The sequence below is a fragment of the Typopeltis vanoorti genome, chromosome 20 (assembly GCF_054136105.1).
Source record: "Typopeltis vanoorti isolate ZY-2024b chromosome 20, IOZ_Tvanoo_1.0, whole genome shotgun sequence".
In the NCBI taxonomy this organism is placed as follows: Eukaryota; Metazoa; Arthropoda; class Arachnida; order Uropygi; family Thelyphonidae; genus Typopeltis; species Typopeltis vanoorti.
In genome coordinates this window covers 79,612,743-79,639,142 of record NC_143568.1, presented here as the reverse complement: position 1 = coordinate 79,639,142, position 26,400 = coordinate 79,612,743, and the positions used below count along the sequence as shown (strand labels likewise).

Genomic DNA, 26,400 nt, shown 5'->3' with positions numbered 1-26,400 from the left:
CGACATTCATTTCCTGTCCCTGACGCAACTAGGTCAGTTATCGAAATATCTAATTAATTAAATTCCTCCCACTGCCTACATTTTGTGCATATACACCCCCCTCTCTCACCTGCCACATATCCAACTCTCTTGGGATGCATACATACCGCAAGCACTGCATGCCACAAAATCCTTTATAATGTTACACAAAATAGAGTCCTTAAATGGCAGAGGACTTGGTGACACTCCATTTGTATTTGGAGCTGTGGCAACCATCATTCACTTACTTCCGAGGAACTACTAAACTAAATGCTAAATATATATAAATGCTATATCAACACTATATTATAAATATAAATGCTAAATATATATATAAATATAAACACTATATTTAACTGTGCTAAATAGCGCAAACTTATCTTCTCTTCCACCACAAATGCTTCTGACTCTGACCTCACCTTCTCAGCCCAAAATAACACAATATATAACAATGAAACTCCAAAAGCAGCACTACTAAAGAACACTTGTGTTACTGAGGAAAAAAAGTAGCCCAATTTGCAAAAGAATTCACATTATACACCGTTTAAAAAAAAAAACACTTTTTTTGCCACCACTCAAATCCACTGCCACATGCTTCAGCGATTTTCGGATATCTTTCTCAAGGTTAACTAATTTGCAAGGCATATATTTGTACCTATTTTGGTATTTGTGAATTAGAGTTAGCTAATATATAGAAATATGCATTAATGAATTAGCTCATATTAAATTTATTAACATGATTTATTTTGTGAAAGTGTTTTAGAAATTTGCCCTGATGTTTATTGTGAGCTGATTCATCTCATTTTCCTTTACCCTGTGGTATCGAGGGTTTATTAATCATCGGACCTCAACCATTCACAGGATAAGATGGTCAACCCTACTCCCCGGTGTATCCTATGTCCACAGTGGTGTGAAGTTCTCAAGGCCAGTTTGCCTGCTTTGTGAGATGAAAAACCTCAGATAAACTGGGGAGAAAAAACCCTACTGTCCATGCCCAAGACCGGCTAACTAGGCTATGGCTGAGGAAGATCCTTCAGCTCTTCACATCTCCAACAGGAATCGAACGTAGGACACTCCTTCCCCAGGCATATGGTTGCAAAGTGCACAGCCACTTGGCTAACTGCACAGATTGTGAGCTGATTTGCATGCTTTAACTGTATTCAGCAAAATCTTATAAAACTGTGCAGAAAATGTACTTGTAGTACTTGTAGTGATAAAAATGCATACTTTAATTGTAAAATCTTATTTTTTGGAAAAACTTTACAATAAGGTATTTTGCTTTCTGGCCTTTCACCTATATTATCATGAAGCTGGCAGCAGGTTATTAGTAGAGACTTTGGTTATTGATAGAGACTTACGACTACCTGATACTTTGAAAAGATGTTATTAATCATAAAGCTTATTAGATTAATCCATTTTGTTAAGTCATTCCTTTCCTATTCGAATAAATAATTTGACAAAACCTTAACTCATTTTCATGATAGCTTTATATTACTATTATTTCAATTTATTATTGCATCGGTAACAAACTGATTTGTTGCAAGTCATTCTTATGTTTTGTTTGTTTAATGCTAATATGTTCATTCTCACACAAAATGAAAACGTGCAGATTCTGTTACCAATTTTTTTTTCGAACAACCACATATGTTTACCATTGATCCAAAATGAAATCATCAGATATCAAAGAAACTTGGATGTTATGCAATTTGTTATATGTGCATACGTAAGTAAATAGTGTAACTGCCTGTATATTATTAGATACATGATATGTCCTTCATTATTTATGGAATTCATTATCATCATCATCATATTCCTGCCATGTACCCTCAAGTGGTGTACAGGATATGACAGTACTATATGAAAAAATTACATCATTACTAACTTCCTATCTACAATTTTCCTCCAAATCAGTCTGTTTCTTGTCAAGACTCCAACATTATCAGATCTTATATTTCTATCGTCTAAGGCACTTTGTACCATATCAATCCACCTATATCTTGGTCTTCCTCTGGGTCGTTTTCCTGCCAACCTGGCAGAGAACACTTGTTTTGCTAATCTTTCCTCTCCCATTCTATTTAAGTGACCATACCACCTGAGATTAGCTCTGCTAACGCATTCCTGGATGCTGACAATGTCAAGTTCTTTCCTAATATCCTCATTTTTAATATGATATTGCCATTGATGCCATCTGTTCACGCCTCTAATCTTTCTCAGGACTCTCGTATCTGCGGTCTCTAGTCTTTGGTCAAGTGTTTTACTTCTGACCCAGCTCTCAGATCCATAAGTTAAAACTGGTTTGAACACTGTCTTGTATACAGCTAATTTAGTTTTCCGACTAATTTCTTTCTTATTCAATATGAATTTATTCAGTTGACTTCCCACCATACCAGCTTTGCTGATTTTGTTGTCTATTTCTATATTTAATTTACCATCTTCAGTAAAAATCGTGCCTAAGTAGCTGAAATGTTTTACTTGTTCCACAGGTTCTCCATTCACAACACAGTTGACATTTTCAATGATTCTGCCTATTTTAATTGTCTTTGTCTTTTTATTGCTGACCTTCATACCATACCTATTACAACAGCTATTCAATTTAGTCAAAGAATCTTGCAGACTTGTAGCGGATTTATTTAGAAGTATAGCATCATCCGCATAAAGCAAAGAGCTGACATTAACATCTCCAATTTTGATATCAGGTTTAATACCACATTCCTTCATAATGTGATCCATATAGATAATGAATAACAGAGGGGATAATGTACATCCTTGTCTCACACCAGATTTAACATTAAACCATCTTCCTGTACTTCCTTCAATTCTAACTGCTGACTTACAACTCAAATAAAGACTAAGTATTGCTTGATATAATGCCCCATTGACACCATATAACTGCAGCGTATTGAATAGCTTCTCTCTCTTGGCACCTTGTCGTATGCCTTTTCCAAATCGACAAAACTTAGATACAGATCTTTGTTATATTCCCATGCTTTCTCGACTATTTGTCGTAAAGTGAAGATCTGATCCTGACAGCCTCTATTTGGCCTGAATCCAGCTTGTTCTTCACCAAGCTTTTCTTCCACAATTCTTCTCAACCATTTCTCAAGTATACTTGCATAGATCTTGCCAGGAACACTCAGTAGGGAAATACCTCTGTAATTCTCACATTCAGTTTTATTTCCCTTTTTATATATAGGTACTATGAGAGCTCTACTCCAATCATCGGGAATTCGTCCCTCTGTCCAGGCTTTCTGAACTATGCAGTGCAGCCACTGTAAGACTTTTATACCACCATACTTCAGCATTTCTAGTTGAATATCATCTAATCCTGCTGCCTTTCCACATTTCAAGCCTTTGATGGCTTTTTCTACTTCAAGTACGGATATGTATTCCTGACTGTATGCCTGTTGAGTGTTTTTTACCACTGTGCTATCACTGCTTGTTTCATTTAGCAATTTTTTGAAGTAATTACTCCATACTTCAAGGATATCTTTTTTCATGTTTTCATGTCACCTTTATCATCTCTAACTCCTTTTAAAGCATTCTTTCCTCCATTTCTAAGCTTCTTCAACAACCTCCAGAATATCTTACCACCTTCTTGATGTTTATTTTCTATGTTCTTGCCAAAGTCCTCCCATGACTTTTGTTTAGCTAGTTTTACATGCTGTTTAGCTTTCTTACATTTGTCTCTATATTCTCTAAGAGTAAAAGCTGACTTATTTGCCAGGAACTTTTGATATGCTTTCTTCTTTTCCTTCCCTGCCTCTTTAACTTCCTGTGTCCACCAGGGAGTTCTGATTTTTTTATCCTTGCACACAACCTCACCACATGTCTCTCTGGCAGAATCAATCACTGTTTTTTTCAGAGTTTGCCACTGAATCTCCAAGGTTTGATTCCTGTTCTCAAACTCTTTCATTTTCTTTTCAATAATTTTTCTGTATTTTAGTCTACAGTTCACATCTGAGAGCTGCTCAACTTTTATTCGCTTTAAAACTTTCTTACATGTTATTCTTTTCAATATGAAATTCAATTTTATCCTGCTCAAGACTAAATAGTGATCACTTCCAATTTCAAATCCTCTGTACACTCTGGTGTCCTGCACCAGGGAGAAAACATCACTATCAACAATAACATAGTCAATGAGACTTTTCTTATTCCTAGCCTCTTCTCTCCATGTGAATTTGTGCACATTTTTATGTTGGAACATGGTGTTAGTAATAACCAGTCCATGTCCTGAGCAGAAATCCAACAGATATTTGCCATTATTATTAGCTTTGCTCTTTTCTCCAAATTTTCCCAAAATATTTTTGTATGTCTCACAATCATTTCCTACTCTGCTATTTAGATCCCCAACAAGGGCCAACTTTTCCTTTTTCATTGTGTCAGTTGCTTTTTCTAAAGCCTCAAAAATTCCTCCACTTCTACCTTAATAGAACCTTCTGTGGGACCATAGGCACAAATGTCTCATTGTCCAGTTCCCCATTCTCATATTTGCCCACATTACTCTACTTGAGACTGACTGCCATTCAAGAAGATTAGCCTCATATTTTGTGTTGAATACTATGGCTACTCCTTCTTTTCCTTGATTGTCATTGCCTGAATATAACATTTTGTATTTATTGCTCAGAAAGATCTCTCCAGTTTTGGTCTTTTTTGTTTCAGTCACCCCTATTATGTCGATCTGGTAGTTATCTAATTCCTCAGCTAGCTCCATTTCTTTGCCATTCAGGCTTCTTACGTTGATAGTACCGATCTTTAACTCTAGTGATGTTGAGTTGGGGTTTGTTTTCAGATTTGTTCCAGTAGCTGACTTTTTGCTGTTTGCCCTGGTTCCCTGGCGAAAACAAAGGGGGCCTTGTTTAACCGGGCGACGCCCCAGCCGGCATGAAATTTTGTCATGTTGTACCATCATTTTTTATTTTGGTTTAACCAATAAGAATACAATTTGGTCGGCTAAATCCCAGATTGCCAGCCCATCCTCGTTCGTTCAGTATCAAAGTAGATACTCAACAGGGTGCACCACGAGAAGGTGAGGATTGGACATTAGGTCAGAAGCCCTGGTCGGTTCTCTGCATTCCTTTAAAGGCTATGTGGAGGTCTCCTCTCAGTTATACAGCTTTGACCCTTAAGTACCCCGGAATTCATTATTTATCAGGTTATCCTCTCTGCAGTATATAAAGGCAAGCTATCAGTGATGTGTGTGTATGTAGTTCAGTGTACAAATGAGCAAAAAACACAACCTAGGTTATTTTGCAGTATTGATAGATATCATTGATCATCATATGGTCCAGCAACCTGATAATACCAGCCAACAGATGTTCTGTGGCTGGCAACAGCTTGTTAATGTGAGAGACCAATGAAAAGTTATGTGAATCACACACAGACTGGCAATACTGGTTAAAATGGCATGGAATACAATAGTGGTCAGCAGCAGAGTATATCAGAATGTTGTGCTTCAGACTGTCATGTGTGTGGTATAGTAGTAAATTATCTCATTGACTCTCACTCTTCTCAGTTAAAAGTTCCAGTAGCACAGGTACAATAGGCATGAGAACACCAGTAGAGGACAGTTGACAAGTGGTAAAAAAAACAAGCGGAGAGAGAGAGAGAATGATAGCAGCATTAATCCATCATGTCATGCAGCATAACATTACTCAGATTCTACTAGAATGTAGATACTTCAACTGCTGAGCTGTATGCAATAGAGCTTGCATTAAAATGCATACATCGAATTGCATCGTTAACAAAGGTGCATAATATATTTTGATTCAAGAAGTTAGCTTCAGGCAATAAGATGTCTAGAGCTACAGAAACACTCAGGACTCTCTCAAAACCAACATATCTTTTCTGTCATGGAATCTACACTTGGATATACACTTCTGCTAAATCACAAACAGCATTGGAAATAAAGGAAACCAGGCTGTAGATACTGTGGCTAGGTCAGCTTGTTTCTCAAGTGTCCACTGTCTGTCTGCCTGTCCTATGCATTGATTACCAGCAGATTGTCATACACAAACTTTTATCCCAGTGGCAGTTATCATGGAATAGAAATAGAGAGAGAGAGAGACCAATAATAGCCTCCATCAAATTGTGACAGTCTAGTCTTTGCAGGACCCATAAAGAGGAAGTTGTTTTTGCTCAGTTCCACATAAGTTATAGTCATCTTACACACTCCTTCCTGTTGATTAGTGATGATTTGCCAATGTGTGAATTGTGTGACATTCGACTAACTCTTATTCATATTTTTATTAACTACTCTCCAGTGGCGAATGCTGGTCTTGAAATTCACGCTTGCTCTTGTTATCATTCAGGGAATGAGAGGTGTGATTGAAGTCTGATTAGCAGAATAATGAATTGCTAACCATTTAAAACTATATACAGGTAACCCTCATATAATGCTGATATTAGGTTCCGCAGAAATGCTACGTTATATAAATCGTGTTATGCGAGTCTCGGATCACATAGAAAAAGTAGGGTTATGTTCCGAAATCTTTTTTTTTTTTAAATTATATAAACAACAATGACATATCTAACAAAAAATATATTTTTATTTAATTCAGGTAATTCATGTAAGTTAAGAAAACATATAAACTATGAAACAAATACATAGTATAAAAATTACAAATTGTACTTAAACTTCATTGCATATAATGCATAAATGTTTTGGGCAAAATAAAATAGTGCATATTTTAATCTTTCGTAGCACGAGGATTTGGGGATTGGTTAATAAACACTGATTTTGTCATGTAATCACCTAATGCATTACTACAAAACAGTAGAGTAATTCTATCTTTGGAAACTTTGAATCCAGGAGCTGATCTTTCATTTTTCGAAATATTGGTGTGTTTTTGCACTGTTTTCCAATATAACCCGGATTCATCAGCATTGAACACCTGGTCTGCACTATGAATGTTTATAAAATTTGAGAGTTTTTTGTTTAATAAGATTTCCATCCATATTAATTTTCTTTTGAGGTGCAATCTTCTATTGAAATCATTAGAGATTTTTCCATTAGAATATTGCATACACGAGCAACGTGCTTTGCACTTATCGTTGACCCAGCAATAAGCACTTTCTCGGATTTTATGTTCATTTTGTTTGATTGTTCGAATTGTTGATTCATTTAAATTCAAGGTCCGTGCAAAAACTCCTGGTTTTTCTCCATTTTTCAACAGATCCAAGATTTTGAATATTTTTCTTCAAGAGAAATTAATTTTGTTTTCGATGTTGGTTTTTTCCTTTCATTGCAGTTTGTGGCCATTACTATAAAAATAATTTTTTACACAGAAAAAGCAAGCATTATGTATTGTATGTAACTCACCAGAAAATAAAGCCCTCAGCTTGAGATGAACACACTTATGATTTTTAATGCACTTTCCTGGCAGAAACAAGGACAATTTTCAACAATAAACGTTTTATACAGTAAACAATTGAGGTACATGCGTGCTAAAGGGTATTTCCCCTAATATAAATTTGCTACTTATAATTACATGTGGGATACAGACAGACACAAATTTAACGAAGATAAAATTTGATTTTTAAGTCGCGGGATGAAAAACATATGAAAAGATAAAGGGTTATTACCATTTGTAGACCGTGTTTTTATCGGAACCGTGCTGTATAAGTCCCGCGTTCAACAAGGGTTACTACAATTTTAGACCTCATTGTATAAGTATAGCTTTATACGAGGGTTACCTGCATTTAGAAATTTATGTACATTTACTCATACAAATACAACATTTATTTTACAAATGATATTCTATCTTTTTCAATTTAGCTACTTGAATACAAATTCTACCCTACAGTTCTTCTTTATGAACTGGTCAACAACATCGTCATAAAAAGTTGGTTGTAACTTAATTTTCCCAAGCAACACTTCTAAAGGCTGGCTGAAGCTCACTGGCTAGAGCTACTTTGACTGCATATGGCCCATGTTTAAGCAACAGGGTGAGATGACGTGGAGGGAGCGGAAATGGCTATGCACACGCATGAAAACACAGTGCTGAAGCGAGGACCTGGATGCTCCCACAACTGAGCAAACCAAGGTAGCTTGATTAGCGTCGGCCTTCGATACACAACGCAAAGCTCAATTATTGCCACGCAAGCTTAAAACGTCTTCTGTCTACAAAAATAAAAGACTAAATGGAATGCTTATAAAATGCATGCATTTATTAACAAATAAATATTACTTCTTTTTGAATTAATGGGCTTGCGCAGCAAGCATAGCAAGCATGGATAATTCGCCACTGCTACTCTCATTTTCTCAATGAGAGTCATATTTTAGTCACATTTATAATCTTAGTGCTGGTAGATTTTGCTCACTCAGGTAGATTTTATCAGATTAATCAAGCATCACCCCACCTGTTTTTTTTTAAATTTTTACAGATTGTATACCATCTTATATAAATTATGTACGCATTAGTTTTCTTACTTTAATTTAGTGTATATATGATTTTAAAACCTGTTTTTTTTTAATGAATTTTTTTGCACTTATTTTTATGCTTCGTTTTACGTTTCTTTCTAAAAAAAATTTGTTTTTAATTTTGCATTTGTTTATATTGATTTTTTCATACTTGTTTATGTTACTTTTTTCTTCATATTCAGCTGGCATCTTTTGTGATATTTTTGTTTTAATCTGCATATATAGCTGGTTGTGTACTGGCACAGCAGGACCATAGCTTTCATTGTGCCATTAAATCCCAAAACAATCGAAGACTATCATGTTAGGTCAATACTACAAACTGCTTGTTTGTAATATTGACCTGTTTTGTAGTATTGAAATGGTATGTTGGGGAGTGTTTTCTTCTCACATGTTAGATCTTGTGATACAAATGAAACAATTGGAATACTACAATGTACTGTTGCTGATAAGGGGCATTCTTTTACCTTAACAGTTTATTCACCAGCTAAAGGTTAATAGGTAATATTATTATATTATTCTCAGAGAATAATGTCACATTTCATTCAGAAATAATTCCAAGAGTATGAGTGTTGCTTTCCATACTTCACTAGTCTTCTCACCCACTAAATTTCAACTCATGTGAACATAGTAGTGGAATGAAATGGAATAAGTTGTGCGAGAGAGAGAGAGCCAATCTGAAGAAACTGCAGGATGCTGTCAAGGGGGGACACACCTCTATGGAATGCTTTCAGCATCTTGTGAACTACATCCCCAATGAATGAGTGTTTCTCTTCAAACTAAAGGGAATATAAATTGATGTTGGGGCAGATGCACCTAATAAATAGGCCATTCAGGTGTGTGTGTCACAAGGGCATTCACACAACTGTACATGTGTAAGTGCTGAGCGAATGAATCTAGTACTAGAATTGAATTTAAATTCATAAATATTTATGACTTGTTATTTATAATATGTTTGTGAAAAGAAATATTTATCTTTTCTGCAGCGCTGGGAAAGAGAAATGCTACAAAAACTGGAGGAGCAAGAAGAAGGTACCATAGAAATCAAAGAAACTTATACTTCTTTACAGCAGGAAGTTGAAATTAAAACTAAAAAACTTAAGAAGGTAAGCATAAGTTAAGATTATGGTAATCATTACAATACGTTCTCAAATAGTTCTTCATAAGTAACATAATGAAAAAATGGAAACTCACTTCATCTTCATGACACAAACATAGCATAGGCTTAGCCACTGGATAGAACTAATGTTGGATGTTTATTGGAATAAAAATCATCTGTCATTTAGACATCTTCAGGTACATTTTATATGTGGCAAGTACAATTTATATAGTACTATTCACCAAAGATGTCTCTGTGAATGAGACAAAACACTGAAAGCATTAAACTATCCATCTTCCTTTTTTTTTTTTTTTCATCAGGCTCAATGGCCTGTCATGGAAGTGACAGGCCATTGAGCATTGTCTGAAACTGCATGGGTTCTTCTGGCCAGTTTTGAAAGATAAAAAAAAAAACAAAGTTTTAGAGAGGAAACCCATCACCTCAGTATGAGACATTCTAACTCGTTTTCAGATCGTAAAACACTTGTAGAGTTTCTTCATGTTTTAGACATGATTTGAACCCAAGTCTTTCTAACTGGTATCGTCAAAACCTGTTTCATCAAACTGTTATTTAATAAATTTCATTGCACTCAATGTGCATGTGCAGAAAGGCCAACAGGAAGTTGAAAGTAAAGATATTCTCCTCAAAGAATAGATGAACAAGGCCTGTTTCTAATAGAACAGTGTGTCAAATCCAAATGTAAACACCACCTCATAATTAAATTTAATGGAATGAATGCAGCACAGAAAAATAATTACACGAGTTTAATTGTTCTGATATTTTGTCTCTGTCACAGAGACATCTTCAGGAATACAATATTAAAATTGTCAACACACACACACACAAAAAAAAAACATAATAAGCAGAAGAAACAAGATTGTTTTTAATCCTGGAGTCTTATGAAGAGCACTATCTATGTGGGTGCTGTTGGGAAGAATACCAAAGAATTAGTTTCCCAAATCTTGGGAAGTTTAACTCAGTCATATTTATTTTGATTAGGTCATTTTTTTTTTTTAATCTATTGCTGATTCTAAAAAAGAAAAAAAAAGTCTCTGAGTAGCACATTTATTTTTCTGAGTGTAGTAACAGTAGCATTACCCTTGTTGGCTCTAGTAATTATTATGCTGTTGTCTTGGTGTAATTTACAGAGAGCATAGCGCCAGCTGTTGTATAGATTTCTTTGTAGAGTTTATAAGTAGTGCAGTAACACATTTATTTAAAATAAATGTGTTACTGCACTACTTATAAACTGCTCGATTATGATCCCACTAATTCTCAGGGGAAAAAAAAGTATGATATGATTGGTATGATAGACTTCGTTGTCTAGCATTGACCTACCACAACGAGTCTTCCATGGAATCCAAGAAAATAATAATAATAATTAATAATAAAGATCAGTCAACATTTTAATTGTTTTAGCCATAATAAAAGTGAATTTTTTTCTTTTTCTGTCAAATATAAATGACTTTTCTTGAACCGCTTTGTTTTAATTAGAATTAAAATCAGAAGTGCAATGTAATGCAATGAATTAATAATTCTTGGTTATATGGGAATCATGAAAAATATTGTTGAGTATAATACACTATGCAGAATTGGTTTTTTTGTGTTTAATTGATTAGCAGATAGAATATTTAGGGAAATAAACACTATTTTAGGAAAAAATAACTTAATTAGAATAAAGTTGCCATTCCTGTATCATAGTCAACATATAATTCCTGTATCAATTTTGAATTTGCTGAACGTAGGTTTCCGTTAAAGTTATGGGATGCATGCCTGCAGGTTAAATGGAGAGAATGCTAGTTCTGGATCACAGCTTTCATGTTCAATTGAGTAAAGCTGGTGGAGAATTGCAGTCAATCAAGGTTAATTGCATTCGTTAGTTTTTTATATCATCTTTATCATAGTATCATTTCTTGTACAGTACTATTTCCTCCAGTTCATTGCTTTTTCAATAGCTTCCAGAATATTTTGTTGTCTTCGGGATAACTATTCATGATAATAATTATCTACTAAATTTTTACCAGTGCCTATATATTCTTTGTCATGTTTCTGGTTTCAAATGCTCGACTTGTAGAAGAAATTTACCAGGTTTGACAAAGTGGTTAGTATACTCGCTCTCTAATCAACAAGTTGAAGCCAGTGTTTAAAAATACTGGTTTATTAATTTTATGTGATTTTACTTTGTTGTCAAATTTCTGTCTTTAGTATATACTCTCTGAGGAGCTAGCAATCTACCAATAATTGTCCTTACATCCCTTTTATTTGAAGTTATAGAACATTCCAGGTTTGGTAATAACATAAAAACTGGTGTACAGATAATAAGAAGCAGTATTTCATTGTAGCAATTGAATACAGGTGGTATGGAAAACACTGCTTGAACTTGGTGACTTTGAGAATGTTATCATTGTGGACTGTCACTTTGGTGGCATGTCCATACATGCCATTGCTTCTCGACTAGAGCATTCAAAATGAATAGTTGATGATCCCAGGGCAGCCACCAAAAATGACTGACAAGGAAGGAGGGTGTTAAAACAGGTGGCATGCAAAAACCTTTTACAATCAGACCAGACCACACCATGATGAGTTCCAGAGCACCAGTAATACCATGGTGAGCACTAATACTGTATGAAAAGAACTCCATTTACTGGATTTCCATGGAAGAGCAGCTGCATACAAGCCGAACATCACAACAACGCGGCTTGTCTGGGCTGGTGCAAAGAGCATGTGAACTGAACTGTTGACAAGTGAAAAATGGTACTCTGAAGGGATGAATCAATGTTCAGCTGTTCCCAGTCTGATGGAAGGAGTATGGAGGCAGCCTTGTGAATGCTTGTTACCATTGTGTTGTACCCACAGTAAAGTTGGGTAGTTGAGAAGTAATGGTGTGGGGTGCATTCAGCTAGTTTGGTGTGAGACCACTGGTTGTGGTCTGTGGTTCCATGAAGGCAGCTCAATACCTTGATATTCTGGATAATCAGGTGCTGCCTACACTGTGTAGTTTTTATCTAATGAACCAGTGTTAGTATCAAGACAACATTGCCTCATGCCACAAAGTTGCATCTATTATGGAATAGCATAAAGAGATGGGTGTTAAATGACTGCCCTGGCCTGCACAGAGTCCTGACCTCAGTCCTATTGAACACCTGTGGGATGAACTGGAGTAGCAGTTGAGGTCAAGAGAAGCATGCCCTTGATGTGTCGCTGAACTCAGTGCTGCTTTGAGGGAGAAATGGAGTCAAATTCCACCTCCTGATGTCTGCCGCACATTGGCGGAAAAGAAAATCTCCCTCAAAGGGTGCATTAGGTGATCAAAGCTGAAGGTGGACATACCCAATATTATTAGGGTTTGCCTGCTGGTATCAATTTTTTATTTATTTTTTTTATCCCATGGTATTATTACACCAGATCATAGAGGTCAAATTCATGTATTTTATGCAGCACCTTTTCTGGGTTGTTATCAAGTTCACGCTTAGAAATATTCATACAATTTAGTAAATGCAGTGGTGATGCTTCCTTTTTCAGATGGGGAAGATTTTTATGCCATTGCTAAACTTGATTGGTCTTGTGTGGCTGGTCTTGAGGCGAGAGATCATGGTAATGGCACAGCAATTAAACTTGGAGTTGATGGTAGCTCCTGATTTTTCTGCTGAATACCAGTGGTGAGTCATGTCCTGGAGAATCATTCTTTTTATGTTTTCTTTTTGAGTAGTTTTAAAAAGCCAAATCTGTCAAATCACTTGATGTTGCAGCCATTTTTGCTACTTCATCTGCAGTTTCATTTTCTTTTAATCCCACATGAGATGGAATCCATTGGAAAATTATTTCAAAATCATTATGTAGTTTGTTTATGTTTTTTGCTATGTCTCTGATTATTTCTTGATGGGTAGTGTAGCAGTTCTTAATAGCTTGAAGGGCTGCTAAGGAATCTGTGAAAAATATAAACTCCTTTGGGTTTTGTTTATCCAAACATTGCAGTGCTGTGTTAATGGCTATTATAATAGCATAGGATGCTATTGTATGAGTAGCATCCTATGCCATTAACACAGCATAGGATGCTACTCATACAATGCAGAAATAATTATTTCTGCATTGTATGAGTTGCATCCTATACTGTTGGTTGTTTTTATTTGAGAGCCATAGATGAGTATGCCACTCCCAGAATTGCAATTTGGATTTTTGGAGCCATCTGTGTAGATCTTTATTGAGTCAGGTCCATATTCCATTATTTTTGAAAGAGCTAATTATCTCAAGATTTCAGGGTTTTCTAGGCTTTTTTCCCCTCATGTTTCCCTATTCAAAATTAATAATAATATTTTTCCTGTCTTGATGTGGAGGAGATGCTGGGTAGTTGGCTATTTTATTTGGACAATCCAAGAGAATTTTATTTTCCATGATTTCATGCATTGTTGACTTTTTTCTTTATTCTGTTTGTTGGTTGCCACTTTTTAAAAAGTTCACTTGTTCTATGATATGCAAAATTGGCTCTTTTTTCTACAAATTTAGTAAGATTTTCTTACCACCCAATTTTTTAAGGAACAAAGTTGGATTCGAATTCTGTTATTTTTCCAGGAGTTGTATTCCTTAGTCCACATATGATTCTAGCTGCATTTTTCTGCTGTCGAGCCTGTTTTGATATTTGATGGTCTTTCTTAATATTCATCTCTAGTTTGCTTATATTTTGAAAATGAAAGGCCGAGGTATTTGCAGTCTCTCTGTCTCCAGTTTTGATATTACCATCTGGATCTTTTAGAGTGTTAGTCTCACTTGCCTTTGGTATATCTCTGTATATTAGCAGTCAGTTTCCAAAGTTTGGTATCTGAAGTGTTTGGATTAAGTTGTGGCAAAATTCTTGCCACCTAGTTCTTTGTAATATATTATATTTTTGTTTTTAATTTTTTCAGCATTTATCTTGTTGTACTCAATCCTGGTTTCTGGAGAGCTTCCAATTTTTAAGATGTTAAATAATTCCTTTCGTTTAGTTATTTTACTGGCAAGTTCCTGGTGAACCTTTGTATAGTTAGAAATAATTTTCTCCTGTAGCCCTTTGGGATACTTTTCTTTGCTGCATTTAGGAATAGTATTCTTCCAAGTTATGTAATCTTTGTCTAAGTCATCATGGTATGTGAGATCTTTCAGCATTTTGCTTACTTCATCCTTGTATTTCTCCTAATTTGCCTTCTGAAAGTTCCAATGATATTTTCTTTTTTGGGTGGGTCTAATCCCTTTTGGGTTCAGATTGATTAATATTGGGGTATGGTCGCTTCCTACTGGAGACACTGCAGTAATATCTAAGGCATCTTTTGTACTATAAGAATGAGACAGATAAGTCGGTTCTCCACTGTTGAGAGTTATTAGTCCTGTTTCATCTAATAAATTACTCAGGTTTTCTCCTCTTGGGTTTATTTCCTCAGAACCCCATAATAGGTGTTGGCTATTCATGTCTCCTAAGATAATGGAGTTTTCTTCAATGAGATGGAATAGGCTGGAAAGATTTGGTCCAGGTTTGTCAGGAGGATGATAACAATTGAATACGTTTAATAGCTTTTTACTTGGTTCCAGTATTTGGATTCCTTGTATTTCAGCTCCTTCTACTCCTGTCTAGTTCAACAACTTTATATAAAGTTCTGAATTAGTGTTAAAAGCCCTCCTCCATTTTGGTCAGTAGGCCTATCTTGTTGTATTATATCATTGTTTTTAATGTTTAGTCTGCTGGTTTGTTGAAATTTGGTTTCCTGGATGCAGATAATACCAGCATCATGTTTGTCAGCTAGTAGTAATAGTTCATTTAGTTTTTCTTTTCTTGCTGGAGTAATGATACCATTTAAATTGTATTGGAGATATTAATATTTCTTGTAATGGGTGGAATAATTTGCTCATTTCTCAACTCTGACATTTCCAAATCAAGAGTCACATCAGCTGTCCCTTACTGAAATTTGTCTCCATGATGAGAAAAAAGAAATGCTGCTGTCATTAGATCATCCAGAGGGTGACACGAGGAGGGGACAGTCAGACTTTGCCATCCGGTATCAATTGTAAATTGATACCGGAGGGCACAATTGTAAATTGATACCGGAGGGCACAATTGTAAATTGCTAAAGTGTCCAGACAATTATTGGTAGATAGTGAATATATATGTATATATATATAAAGTGGTGTTGCAAGCTCCTTGGACAGTATATACTAAAGAGAAAAATTTTGACAACAAACTAAAATCAACAGTATAAACCAGTATTTTTGAACACTGGCTAAGTATCTTATCGTTCAAAATGAAATTCTATGGCACTTGGCCCTAAAGCAAATGCTTTCTCTCTCAGGTGTGTGTGTGTGTTCTCTAGCTGTGTATATATATATATATATATATATATATATAGTTTGCCAATGATGCAAAACTGGAGAGGACAATAGTTAATAAAGGTGATTTAGATATCTTGCAGGAAAACTTAAATTGTGGCATTGTGGGCAAAGGATAACAGGTGTCAATTACAGTAGATTACAGTAGATTAATGAGGCTAGAGATCTGGGGGTGATGATGGATAGAGATTTGAAATTCAGAGGACATATTGCAAGAAAATCGGCAAAATAGCCGAGAGGATTACTTGGATGTTGAAGAACACATTGACAAGTAAAGATTGATTTGGCTATGATTTGGCCACATGTTGACTACTGTGCACAGATTTGGTCACCTGCATTTCTGGTGTACCAGAAGGTATTGGAGAGCATTCAGAGTCCAGTAACTGAGCTCGTGACAGGTCTATGTAATGTTCGTTATGAGGATCAATTGAAGTGTTGCAGAGTTTAGCTGACAGGCAGAGGAGAGGGGATATGATAGAAACTCATAAGTTACTAAAGGGATTCTATAAGATTGACAGAAAAGAAATTTTTCAATACATCGGGAATATTGGGAAAACAAGGAATCACACTTGGAAGTTGTTTCAGAGTGTGCTTAGGGTGTGTGGAATAGGTTCTTTAATTGGAGAGTGGTGAATGAGTGTAATGGATTGCCAGAGGTGGTTGTGAGTGCCTTAACAGAGAATAAGTTTAAGTAGGTGTATGATGGATATTGTGGGTCTCTTATGATAAGCATTTTGACTCCATGGAGTACTCATATAAATAATAATATTAATTTATTAATTTGTATTGATATTATATCAGGAATAGAAATTTTCTCATTATATTCTAATTAAGTGTAATTTTGTTATGAATTGTTGAAAATAAAACTTTTTTTTTCAATTTTTAAGTGATTTAAATTAAATTTACAACAAAATAAATAAAAAAAGACATAAAATGTGGCAAATCATATGCTCAAACCAGATTATAAATTTTATCTGTAGCTCTTTTCCAAACTACAAGCAGTCAAGACAGAAATTCAAGATCTCCAGGAAATACATTCTCGAGAACGGCAGGAACAAGAACAAACACAAAATGAGCTTACTAAACAGCTGAAACTAACGTGAGTGTAATAGCAGTCATGAGCAGTAGCCTTACAACTTATGTTGATTCCTTAATAATTTACTAAAATTTAATGTGATAAAACTATCTGTTGTAACTAAGAGCAGTATAACTACAGGTTAACCACAGTACATTTGTGGTTGACTAGGCAGTACACCTCTCTCTCATCTTCCTTTCATGTTTACTGTTCTAACAGTAAATTTACACTCATTTTAGGAATGGCAGAAATTTGTTGCAATCATTAAAACTTGTAGGATAAACTACCATTTTAAAGTAGAAACACTTAATTTCTCAGTGTTTTATCCCTCACATCAAGATCATTCTCAAAAACTTATATATCTACTTTGGTGCACATGGCAGTATAGCAAATGCCAAGTGAGGATTGAAGCTAGTCTTAAAACAATTTATACAATTAATGCAAATTAGTTAATGCAAATTTTGATTAGCTTTTGATAATTTTTGCTCTTATTCATCATCTATATGTGCATCCAGCTTAATAAATCGAGTATAAGTCTGCACATCTCTGGCTAAACTGAATAACTATTCTTTGGTAGGAAGAACAACTATAAAATGACAAACTCTGAAACTTAGGCAGGAAGAATATGATAAACATCAGCAGACTTTCAATGGGGAATTTACAAAAACAAGTAAAATACTTCAGCTGTTTAGGTATAAATTTTATGAAATATGGTGAATTAAATTTCAAAATAGATAATGGAGTAATGTAAAAGGAATTGGAGATAAGTGTGACATTAAAATTGAATATAAAGATGTGCCAGATGTCTGGAGTAACTACTTTGAAAGATTGTAAATGAAATAAGCAGTGACAACATGATGGTAGAAAATACTCAACAGGAATACATATCAATACTTCAGGTAGAAAAAAGTCATCAGAAACCTGAAATGTGGAAAGTCAGCTGGAGTAGATAATATTTGATCAGAAATGCTCAAATATGGAGATAGAAAAGTTTCACAGTAGCTATGCTGCATAATTCAGAAGGCTTGGTCAGAGGACTGAATTTCAGATGATTGGTGTAGAACTCTTGGTGTACCCACCTATAAAAAAGGGAATGAAAACTGAATGTGAGAATTTCAGGGGAATTTCCTTACTTGGTGTTCCTGGTACAATTTGTGCAAGTGTACTTGACTAGAAAGGGCTAAAAAAAATTACAGAAGGGAGGAATCTTAGAGAAGAAGAGGTTAGGTTCAGGCCAAATAGTCAGGATTAGATTTTCGCATCAAAACAAATAGTTGAAAAATCATGGAATATTAAGGATTGTACATCTGGAAGACATATGACAAGGTGCCAAGAAAAAAGCTGTTCAAAATGCTATGGTTATGTAGTGTAATTGAGACATGATATTGTGCAAGACATAATCAGTATTTAAGTTTGTAAGCCATCAATTAAAATTGAAGGGGGGGGGAGGTACAGGAAGATAGTTTAATGTTAAATCAGGTGTGAGACAAGGGTGCATATCATCTCTACTGTAATTCATCATTTATAGAGCACTTTATGAAGGAAAGTGGTATTAAACTTGATATGGAAATTGGAGATATTATTCTGAGCACTTTACTTTAAAAATAAAATTCAGTACACGTGTGTACGATTCCCTAACTAAATTGAGTAACTGCTGTAAAATGTTTGGTATGAAAATTAGCAAAAAAAAAAAGACAATGAAAATAGGCAGAAGCATTTAAAACATCAACTACATCCTGAATGCAAAACCTATAGAACAAGGTAAAACATTTCATCTATATAGACACATTTTTTTTTATTGAATATGGCAAATAAATATGGAAGTAGACAACAGAATTAGCAAAGCTGGTATGGTAGGAAGTCAGAATTATGGGTTCTGAGTCTTTGCTTCACCATCAATCCATAAGAATACCAACTGCAGCATTTCACACTTCACCGATCTCTTGTTTGTATGTGGAGGCAAATGAACTGCCTTTGTTGCTTTGACATTTGTCTCTGTTACATGTTACAAAAATAAAATCCTTGCTGGCCTGTCCTACATGGCCAACTATTTTTTGCTCACAGTGAGAGATTCTGTATGACACCCATCAGACTATCATACAAACCTTTTGGTTTTCAAATAAAGGCTCTCTCTTACAAGTTCTAGATATTGGAGTAGTGCTACTAAATACACTTCCACTATGTCATTCATTCTGCCATACAGTTTTACTTTCTTCAGGCTACCCAAATTTTTCATCTGTTCTGTTGTCTTTCAAGCATGCCTTCAAGTTTATAGAATTGAATACTCTGATTTTTGTGACTGTTTACACTGATGGTTCAAATCAGAGGCTCCAGCAGGGTATTCTGCTGCTCAGATCCCACTAGAATGTAACAAGTTTACTGCTTAGCTGTATGCCGTAGAGCTTACAGTAAACTTTGTAAGGTTGTGTTGCTACCAAAGAAGCATAATATATACAGATTCTCACAGTTCTCTAGAGGTGATAAGAAGTCTAGAGCTACAGAAACATCCAGTGCTCTCTCAAACCCAGCATGCCCTCTCTCAGTGATGGAAGTTACACTTGGATGTATGCTCCTATTGAATCCCGAGCCATGTTGCGATTAAGGGAAACAAGGCTACAGATACCGCAGCTAAATGAGCTTATTTTTTAATCTTCCACTATCTGCCTATACCCTACACTTATTAATTGCAGCAGATTATAAGACAAAAATTGTTATCCTAGTGACAGTCATCATGGAATGAAGAGACCAGTAATAAGCTCTGTTGAATCAAGCATGAAATTAAATTGTGGCAATCCAGTCTACACAGAGTCCGTAAAGAGGAAATTGTTCTTTGTGTACATCAGTCATCTCACGCACTCTTTCCAGTTAAGGGGGTGCGTGTAAAGGCAGTCAATTAAAATATGACTGATAGCGTGTCATGTACCACAGTACTCGCACATAGACGTGTCAATTGACTGCCTTCATTTCATGAATGAATGCAGTCACTATTTTAGTTAAGTTCATAATCTGTCCGGACCCTGTACACTCAGGGAGATTTTATCAGACTGACAAAATGTTGTTTTTAAATTTTTACAGAAAAATCAGTATTTTTAACTTCATATAGACTGGTTATGTTATTTTTATTTAAACTTTTTTTGTACATAGGCTTTTAATAATTGTTTGTTTTTATCTGTGTTTTATGAACTTTTTTATACTTGTTTATCCATAATTTTTTTTACATCTACCTTTTATACCACTTTTTTTATAATTGTTTCTGTATACACATTTTTACACTTAACTTTTTATACATTCTTATATATATATATATATATATATATATCCATTTATGTTTTTGTTTATTTATCAAGTTATTTTTATCTTATATACTGCTTTGATCTTTACTGGCAACCATAGTTATCATTCACCATAAAAACCCTAAATAAACAAACAAACACCCTACTCTATTCAAAATTCCTAATAACTGTGTAAGCCATTGTTTAACAATAAGTGTGATGAGACAACCCTGATGAAAAGCAGTATATACCGCAATTAGCTTAATATAAGAACTCGAGCCTCATTCTTGGTCAAGCATACATCAAATGTAAAACAACCATTCACAAACACAGATTTAACTGAAAATTCATGTCCTGTAAATATCATATTTGGGCCTGCTGGTTCCTCACGCCGCCATCAGGTGCAACTTCTGCTTTGTCTGTATATCCTCTTCTTTCTGCTTGGTTGCAGCTCAATAACACCTAAGATAAAGATGACCTTATTCTTGTGAGAGATCATCCTTTTCCTTTAATTTCTTAATAAATGACCAAATCTTCTTTCATACCAAAAATTGTAGACTGCCTCCTGACACCTTTTGCTATACAGACATCAGAAAGCTCTGGAACAAACTATTTGTATGCTTCTGGTCTTGATGATATACCCTCCAGCTGTACTTTGTTTTTCTGAACTAGCACCAATCTTTTATCACCTCTACACTCTATTATACTCAGCTGGCATCTACCTCAATATGGGGAAGTAGGCATTATATTCAGTGCATTCCAAAAAAAAAAAAAAAAGAATGTCTGCTCTCAAACTACTAATCCATTGCCCTCACATCTCTGTCCTGTCCTCTCTAAAATAATGGAAAAAAGTTTATCAGTCAAGTTGTTTACTATCTAGAGGCTCACTAGTTAATCTCAGCTGTCAATAGGAAGTCAGTCATGCTATCCACAGCAGACCTCCTAGCCTACATCACTTGCCTCTTAACATGTGCTTCAAAAAGCTTGGAAAATGTGTGCAGTTTTGGGAATTATATTTGGGAACTGTATAAAGTTAGCAAGTGTGAAGCAGTGTCTTCCACTGAAAAATACACCTTTTTTGGCAGCTGCAGAACCTATGGTTGAAATGTGTTTGTGCCAGGAAAGGTTGGAGGTATAGGTCAGTCCAAGAAGGGAAATCTTGAACATATTTTGATATCTGGATGTTATTGAAAGTAAGAGAGAGGGATGTGGACTCATTCTTGTGAGAGATCAGATAGGACTAGGTTTTAGTGGCATTAAATTCTACAAGGTTGTCCTTGCTTCCTTGCTCCATTGAGATTTAGCTGGGAGATAGGAGTTTGGACACTAGTCGTGATGGATCTTGAGGATTCTAATACTTGAGCACTACAAGGTTTGTCAAATGAAAAGGAGGAATAGAGTACACTATCAATGGCAGAGCTATGCATAGAATTGAAAGTCTATGAGAGCAGGTCATTTATATATAAAAAGATTAAAGTGGGTGGAGGAACAGAACCCTGAAGTATTCCTGGATTGGTGGAGCAATCTGAGGAGACGAACCATCCACCATGTAGTGAGTGACCAGTGAGGAAATTGGCGATCCAATTGCAGACCAATAGGATGGCAGTTTGCTAAGAAAGCCTCTGTGCCAAACCCAGTCAAATGCTTTTGAAATGTTGAGAACAACTATGTGCGTTTCTCATAATTTTTCCATGGCTTGAGTCTAGAGGTGAGTGGTGACAGCTAGAAGATCGGCTGGAGATTGCAAGTGGCAGAATGCATATTGCCGGTCACTGATTAGTTGGTAGGTCTCTAGGTGGTTCAGAAATTGATTGTTGATGACCTCCATAATTTTAGAGAGAATATAAGTGAAAGCAATTGGATGGTAGTTAGTTGATTGATTTTGATCACCATTCTTTTGATGTGTGCCTCTTTCCATGCTTTAGGATAGATGCCAGCTGAATAGAATAGATTGAAGAAGTGATACAGGATAGGTATTAGTTCTGGGGCACAAGTTTTTAAAACAACAGGTGGGATACCATCAGGAACAAATGTCTTGTGTGGGTTCAGATTATTAAGTATTCATTCTTTAGATTTCTTTTTGGTGGAAGGCTATGGGTGACATGGAGAGAGCAGTTCTTAGTTGAACAGAGGGAACTTTTCTCCCAGGTCATCAATACAGGAATTGGATGAGAAGTGATGCCAGAAATTCGGCATTATCTTTAGGTGAGTTGACTACATTACCATCCAAATGTGAGAACAGTGGAAACATGGATGGGCAAAAGTGGCAAGGGACCAGAAGAAGTGATTGCATTTGGATAGGATGTGTTTGCTGCATTTGGCCTTTCAAAGTCCGATTTGGATTTGGTGATGATTCTTTTGCAGCTGCTGAGAGCTGCAGTATGGGCAGAGCGAGCATGGAAAGGAAGAATAGAAGTCACTGAGGTCTTCCCATTTGCCACCTTTACAGTGCCAAAGGACATGAGACTGAGAAATGGTGGGTGAAGATTGTTCTGTGGTAAAAGAGACTTGTAATAGGTTGTGATCTGAGTTACTAAGAGAACGACTGACATCCACAGTATACTTGGAAGGGGAGCCTGTTAGGAAGAGTATTGGCAAATTTGAGGGGGATTTGTCAGGTATTCTGGTAGGGAGATTGACAACCTGTGTTAGGTCATTGCTAATTGTAAACACCTTGGCATCCCTGCCTGCTTGATAAGTGAAACTGGAGAAGAGAAGCCAGTTTGAGTTGTAGACATTGACATCCTCAAGAAGGATGACCTCACTGTTAAAGTATGCTAACTGTAGAAAGTCGAGATTCAGAGAGATAAGTTGAAGAAATCAGAATTTAACGGAGTTTGGAGAACAGTATAGACAGCATATGGAAAGGGCAGGTTGGTTTGGCAGAGAAATTTTGAGCCAAAGCATGATGGAGGGTGATTTGAGGTTTTGCAATTTGCAATCTCTGGCATGGTATGACAGTTCTGATGAATGCATACGTGCTGCCCTTGTAGTAGAAAGAACTGTGTTATGGGTAGTTCAGGCAGTTGGAGTGGACAGTGTTGTGGAGTTTCTGATGAGAATAGTAATTCTGGTTTAGATGGCCGTAGTTGATGATGCATATTGTTTATATTACTGTTTAGATCATAGATGTTGTTGAATTGATTGAGGATATTTTTTTGTTTGTTTGGTAAGAATTAATGTTGATGGGGGGTTTTTTTTGTGTGATTTTTTTAACTATTTTTTTCTGGAAGAATTTGTGTAATCCTCAGTAAAATGGTATTCTTTGGGGAGGAAGAGATAAAAAGAAAATGGGACATGGACAATGAGAGGTGACAGACTCATAAACATACTGCCTACATAGAGGGAACCCTGTCTCCTATCCATACGTGGCCTTGACAATTTTCCCTTGCAGCCACTGTACTTGGTCTTCCTCCAGCCACAAACTGGCAAAATAATTGGCTGCAGGATTTGATACTAGCTGATTGGGAAGCCTCCAGATTCATTACTAACACTGGTTCATTCCCATGCACTAACCAGCATTGGCCTCTAGAAGTGTTTTACTGCTGTACCCTCAAATGGGGGGGGGGTCTGGAGCCCCCCTATAGTATGACTGGTATGTCATTAAGGATATCACTCATGCTGCATGTGGGAAGAGAGGTGGGGGGGGGACAAAAAACCAGAACCCTTGCTGTAGTGACCAAACCTGGCTGCAGCCACTTTAGACCTCCTGTAATAGGCAAGTTGGTGGTATTTCACCAGGTGATGAAATCTACCAGCTAGAAGTCTAGTCAGCATTCCTCCAACTAGGGAAGGTATACATTTGCAGTGGCAATGCTTGCTAGGTTTGCTAGCGCCTCATTGTATGAACAGGCTATACTGTAGGAAGGTGGGGATGACTTGACTGTGAGAAGCTATAATTGCACAGGGACAGACCTTTTGTAGCCCATTCTGATCACCAAGTGATCATTTTGCAAAGGAGTGTCCAGGTAGAGATTTTGCAGTTGCCACTGTCACAGAAATTGATGTGATGTGTGAATTGAAGTAGCTGAACTGGATGTGCTCACCATATTGAAAATGCCACTAAATATAGCGGTGGGACTGGTTGGTATGTTGCTAAGTTGTTTAATCTGTTTCTGCTCTGGCAAGGTTCCATAGAAACCTTGCCAGACAGAAGTAGGAAATTGCAGATCAATTAAATGCATGGAAAGGCTGATGAAAATAAATAACACAGCACGTGATATTTATTTTCTCAGTGATGACAACACACAATAATAAGAAAATAATATTTATTAACTTATTTGCTGATATTTGTTTTTGTGCTCTGAAGATCCTGGATATAATACCAACGAAATATCAGCAAATAAGTTCATAAATATTACTTTCTTATCATTGTATGTTGTCATCAATACCGTGAAAATAAATAACATGTACAGATTAATTGGTATCTATGAAGTGATCACACTTTCTAATAGTGACAGCAGTAATGGTTAAAGGTAATGGCTATACCATGATACTGCTGGACTTAGTAAAGGCATTTGGCAGAATACCACATGGAAAACTGTTACAACTAATGAAAATGACTAAGAAGTTGATGGCATAGATTATTATTTTTTGTATTATGGTGGTGGGGATATCTTAAAGTGGTAACTGGTGGAGTGGAATCTAGTACAATGAGGATAACTATTGGAGTGCTTCAAGGTTCTGTACTAGGGCCAACACTCTTTAATTTGTATATTACATTTATTGTACTGGATTGCAGGGGATTGATGAGTCTAGGAATTTTGAAATGATGGTGAACAGAACTGAAGTTCAGAAGGCATATTTCAAAAGTTTGCAAAAGATCTCAAAGGATTATTTGGATGATAATGAACACATTGACAAGTAGAAATAGGGAAGCTATTATCCCTCTTTATAAAGTTATGCTGAGTTCATATCTTAAGTACTGTGCACAGATTTCATCACCTGAATTTTTTAAGGATGAGGAGATAGTGGAGAGAATCCACTATCTGTGAAATGCTCTTATGAGAATAGGTTAAAAGTATGTGAGTGTCAAAGTTTAGTTGATAGGCAAATAAGAGGGGATGCAACATAAAAGAAATTTTTCAATATACAGCTAGTAGACAGAGAGAGAGAGCTTGGGATCAGTAGAGAGAGAGAGAGAGAGAGAGAGCTTGGGATCAGTAGAGAGAGAGAGAAAGAGATAGCTAGGGATCACTTCTTGGAAGTTGTGTAAGTGTGTGGATAGTAAGGGTGTGCAGACTAGATTTTTGTTGCTTGAATGATGAATGGATTGCCAGAGGTAGTTAGCCCACTGTCAGTGAAAGATTTAAGGAGAGGTATGTGTGAATAATGGTTAGTGTGGGTCTTTCACGATGAGTTGCTGACTCCATGGAGATATCTGCATTAAGATAATAATGCTGGACAACTTCCTATCTTTGGACATATCCCCCCCCACACACACACACCAATGTAAGAATGCCTCAGGTTTCTGTTCTGTAACATACTCTTTCTCTTATACATAAATAATCTTTCACTAACCAAAAAATTGTCTGTAATTTCACTAACAATATCTCATTGCATTCCTCTCATTCATTTGGCATATACCTTTCATTGCCCAAACATTCCAAACTTTGATATCCACAACAGCATATTAAGCAGACTTCATGTATCATTCTTTGATGGGATGAGGATAACCCTGTCATCTCATCATCATCACTATGATAACACAGTCTTGATATTTTTGCCAAAAATAAAAAATAAAATAAAAATAAACTCCATTCGCTTTTCCTTACCTTTTTATAATACACAAAGCAGCAGATTATACTGACCATGACTGTCTTCATGGATTGGCCTCCAGCCTTTCCTCAGACAGACACTGCATGAATTGCTTCCTTGATGTTTAAAAACTTGCATCATTTTCCACTAGATGCTGCCGAAAGTCCACCAACTTAATAACGCTGTGCAATCTCACATATACCCCAACCTTAGAATGCATTTCTTGTTTGGAATGACAAGGCTCTCCCTAAAAATTTTTGCTGCTGTGTATAAGAAGATGGTCCAGGTAATCAGTGACCTCACTCTCACAGACATTCCATTTCAGCTTTATATCTCTTCATCAGGCTTCCATGGATGCAGCTCTACTGAACTGATCCATCATTCTTCACTTTCCATTAAGCCTGTGCAGCAT

General features: G+C 36.0%; 1 protein-coding gene across 5 annotated transcripts in view; it reads left to right on the top strand.

Moving 5' to 3' along the window:
• The window catches only part of Klp68D (kinesin-like protein 68D), a 479,354-nt gene that overhangs the window by 310,777 nt on the left and 142,177 nt on the right, over positions 1 to 26,400 (top strand). For all 5 annotated transcript variants that reach the window (XM_090410558.1, XM_090410557.1, XM_090410556.1 and 2 more), the window contains exons 17-18: positions 9,421 to 9,540; positions 16,865 to 16,983. In XM_090410558.1, the coding sequence (XP_090266684.1) occupies positions 9,421 to 9,540; positions 16,865 to 16,983 (239 nt within the window). The remainder of the gene's footprint in view (positions 1 to 9,420; positions 9,541 to 16,864; positions 16,984 to 26,400) is intronic.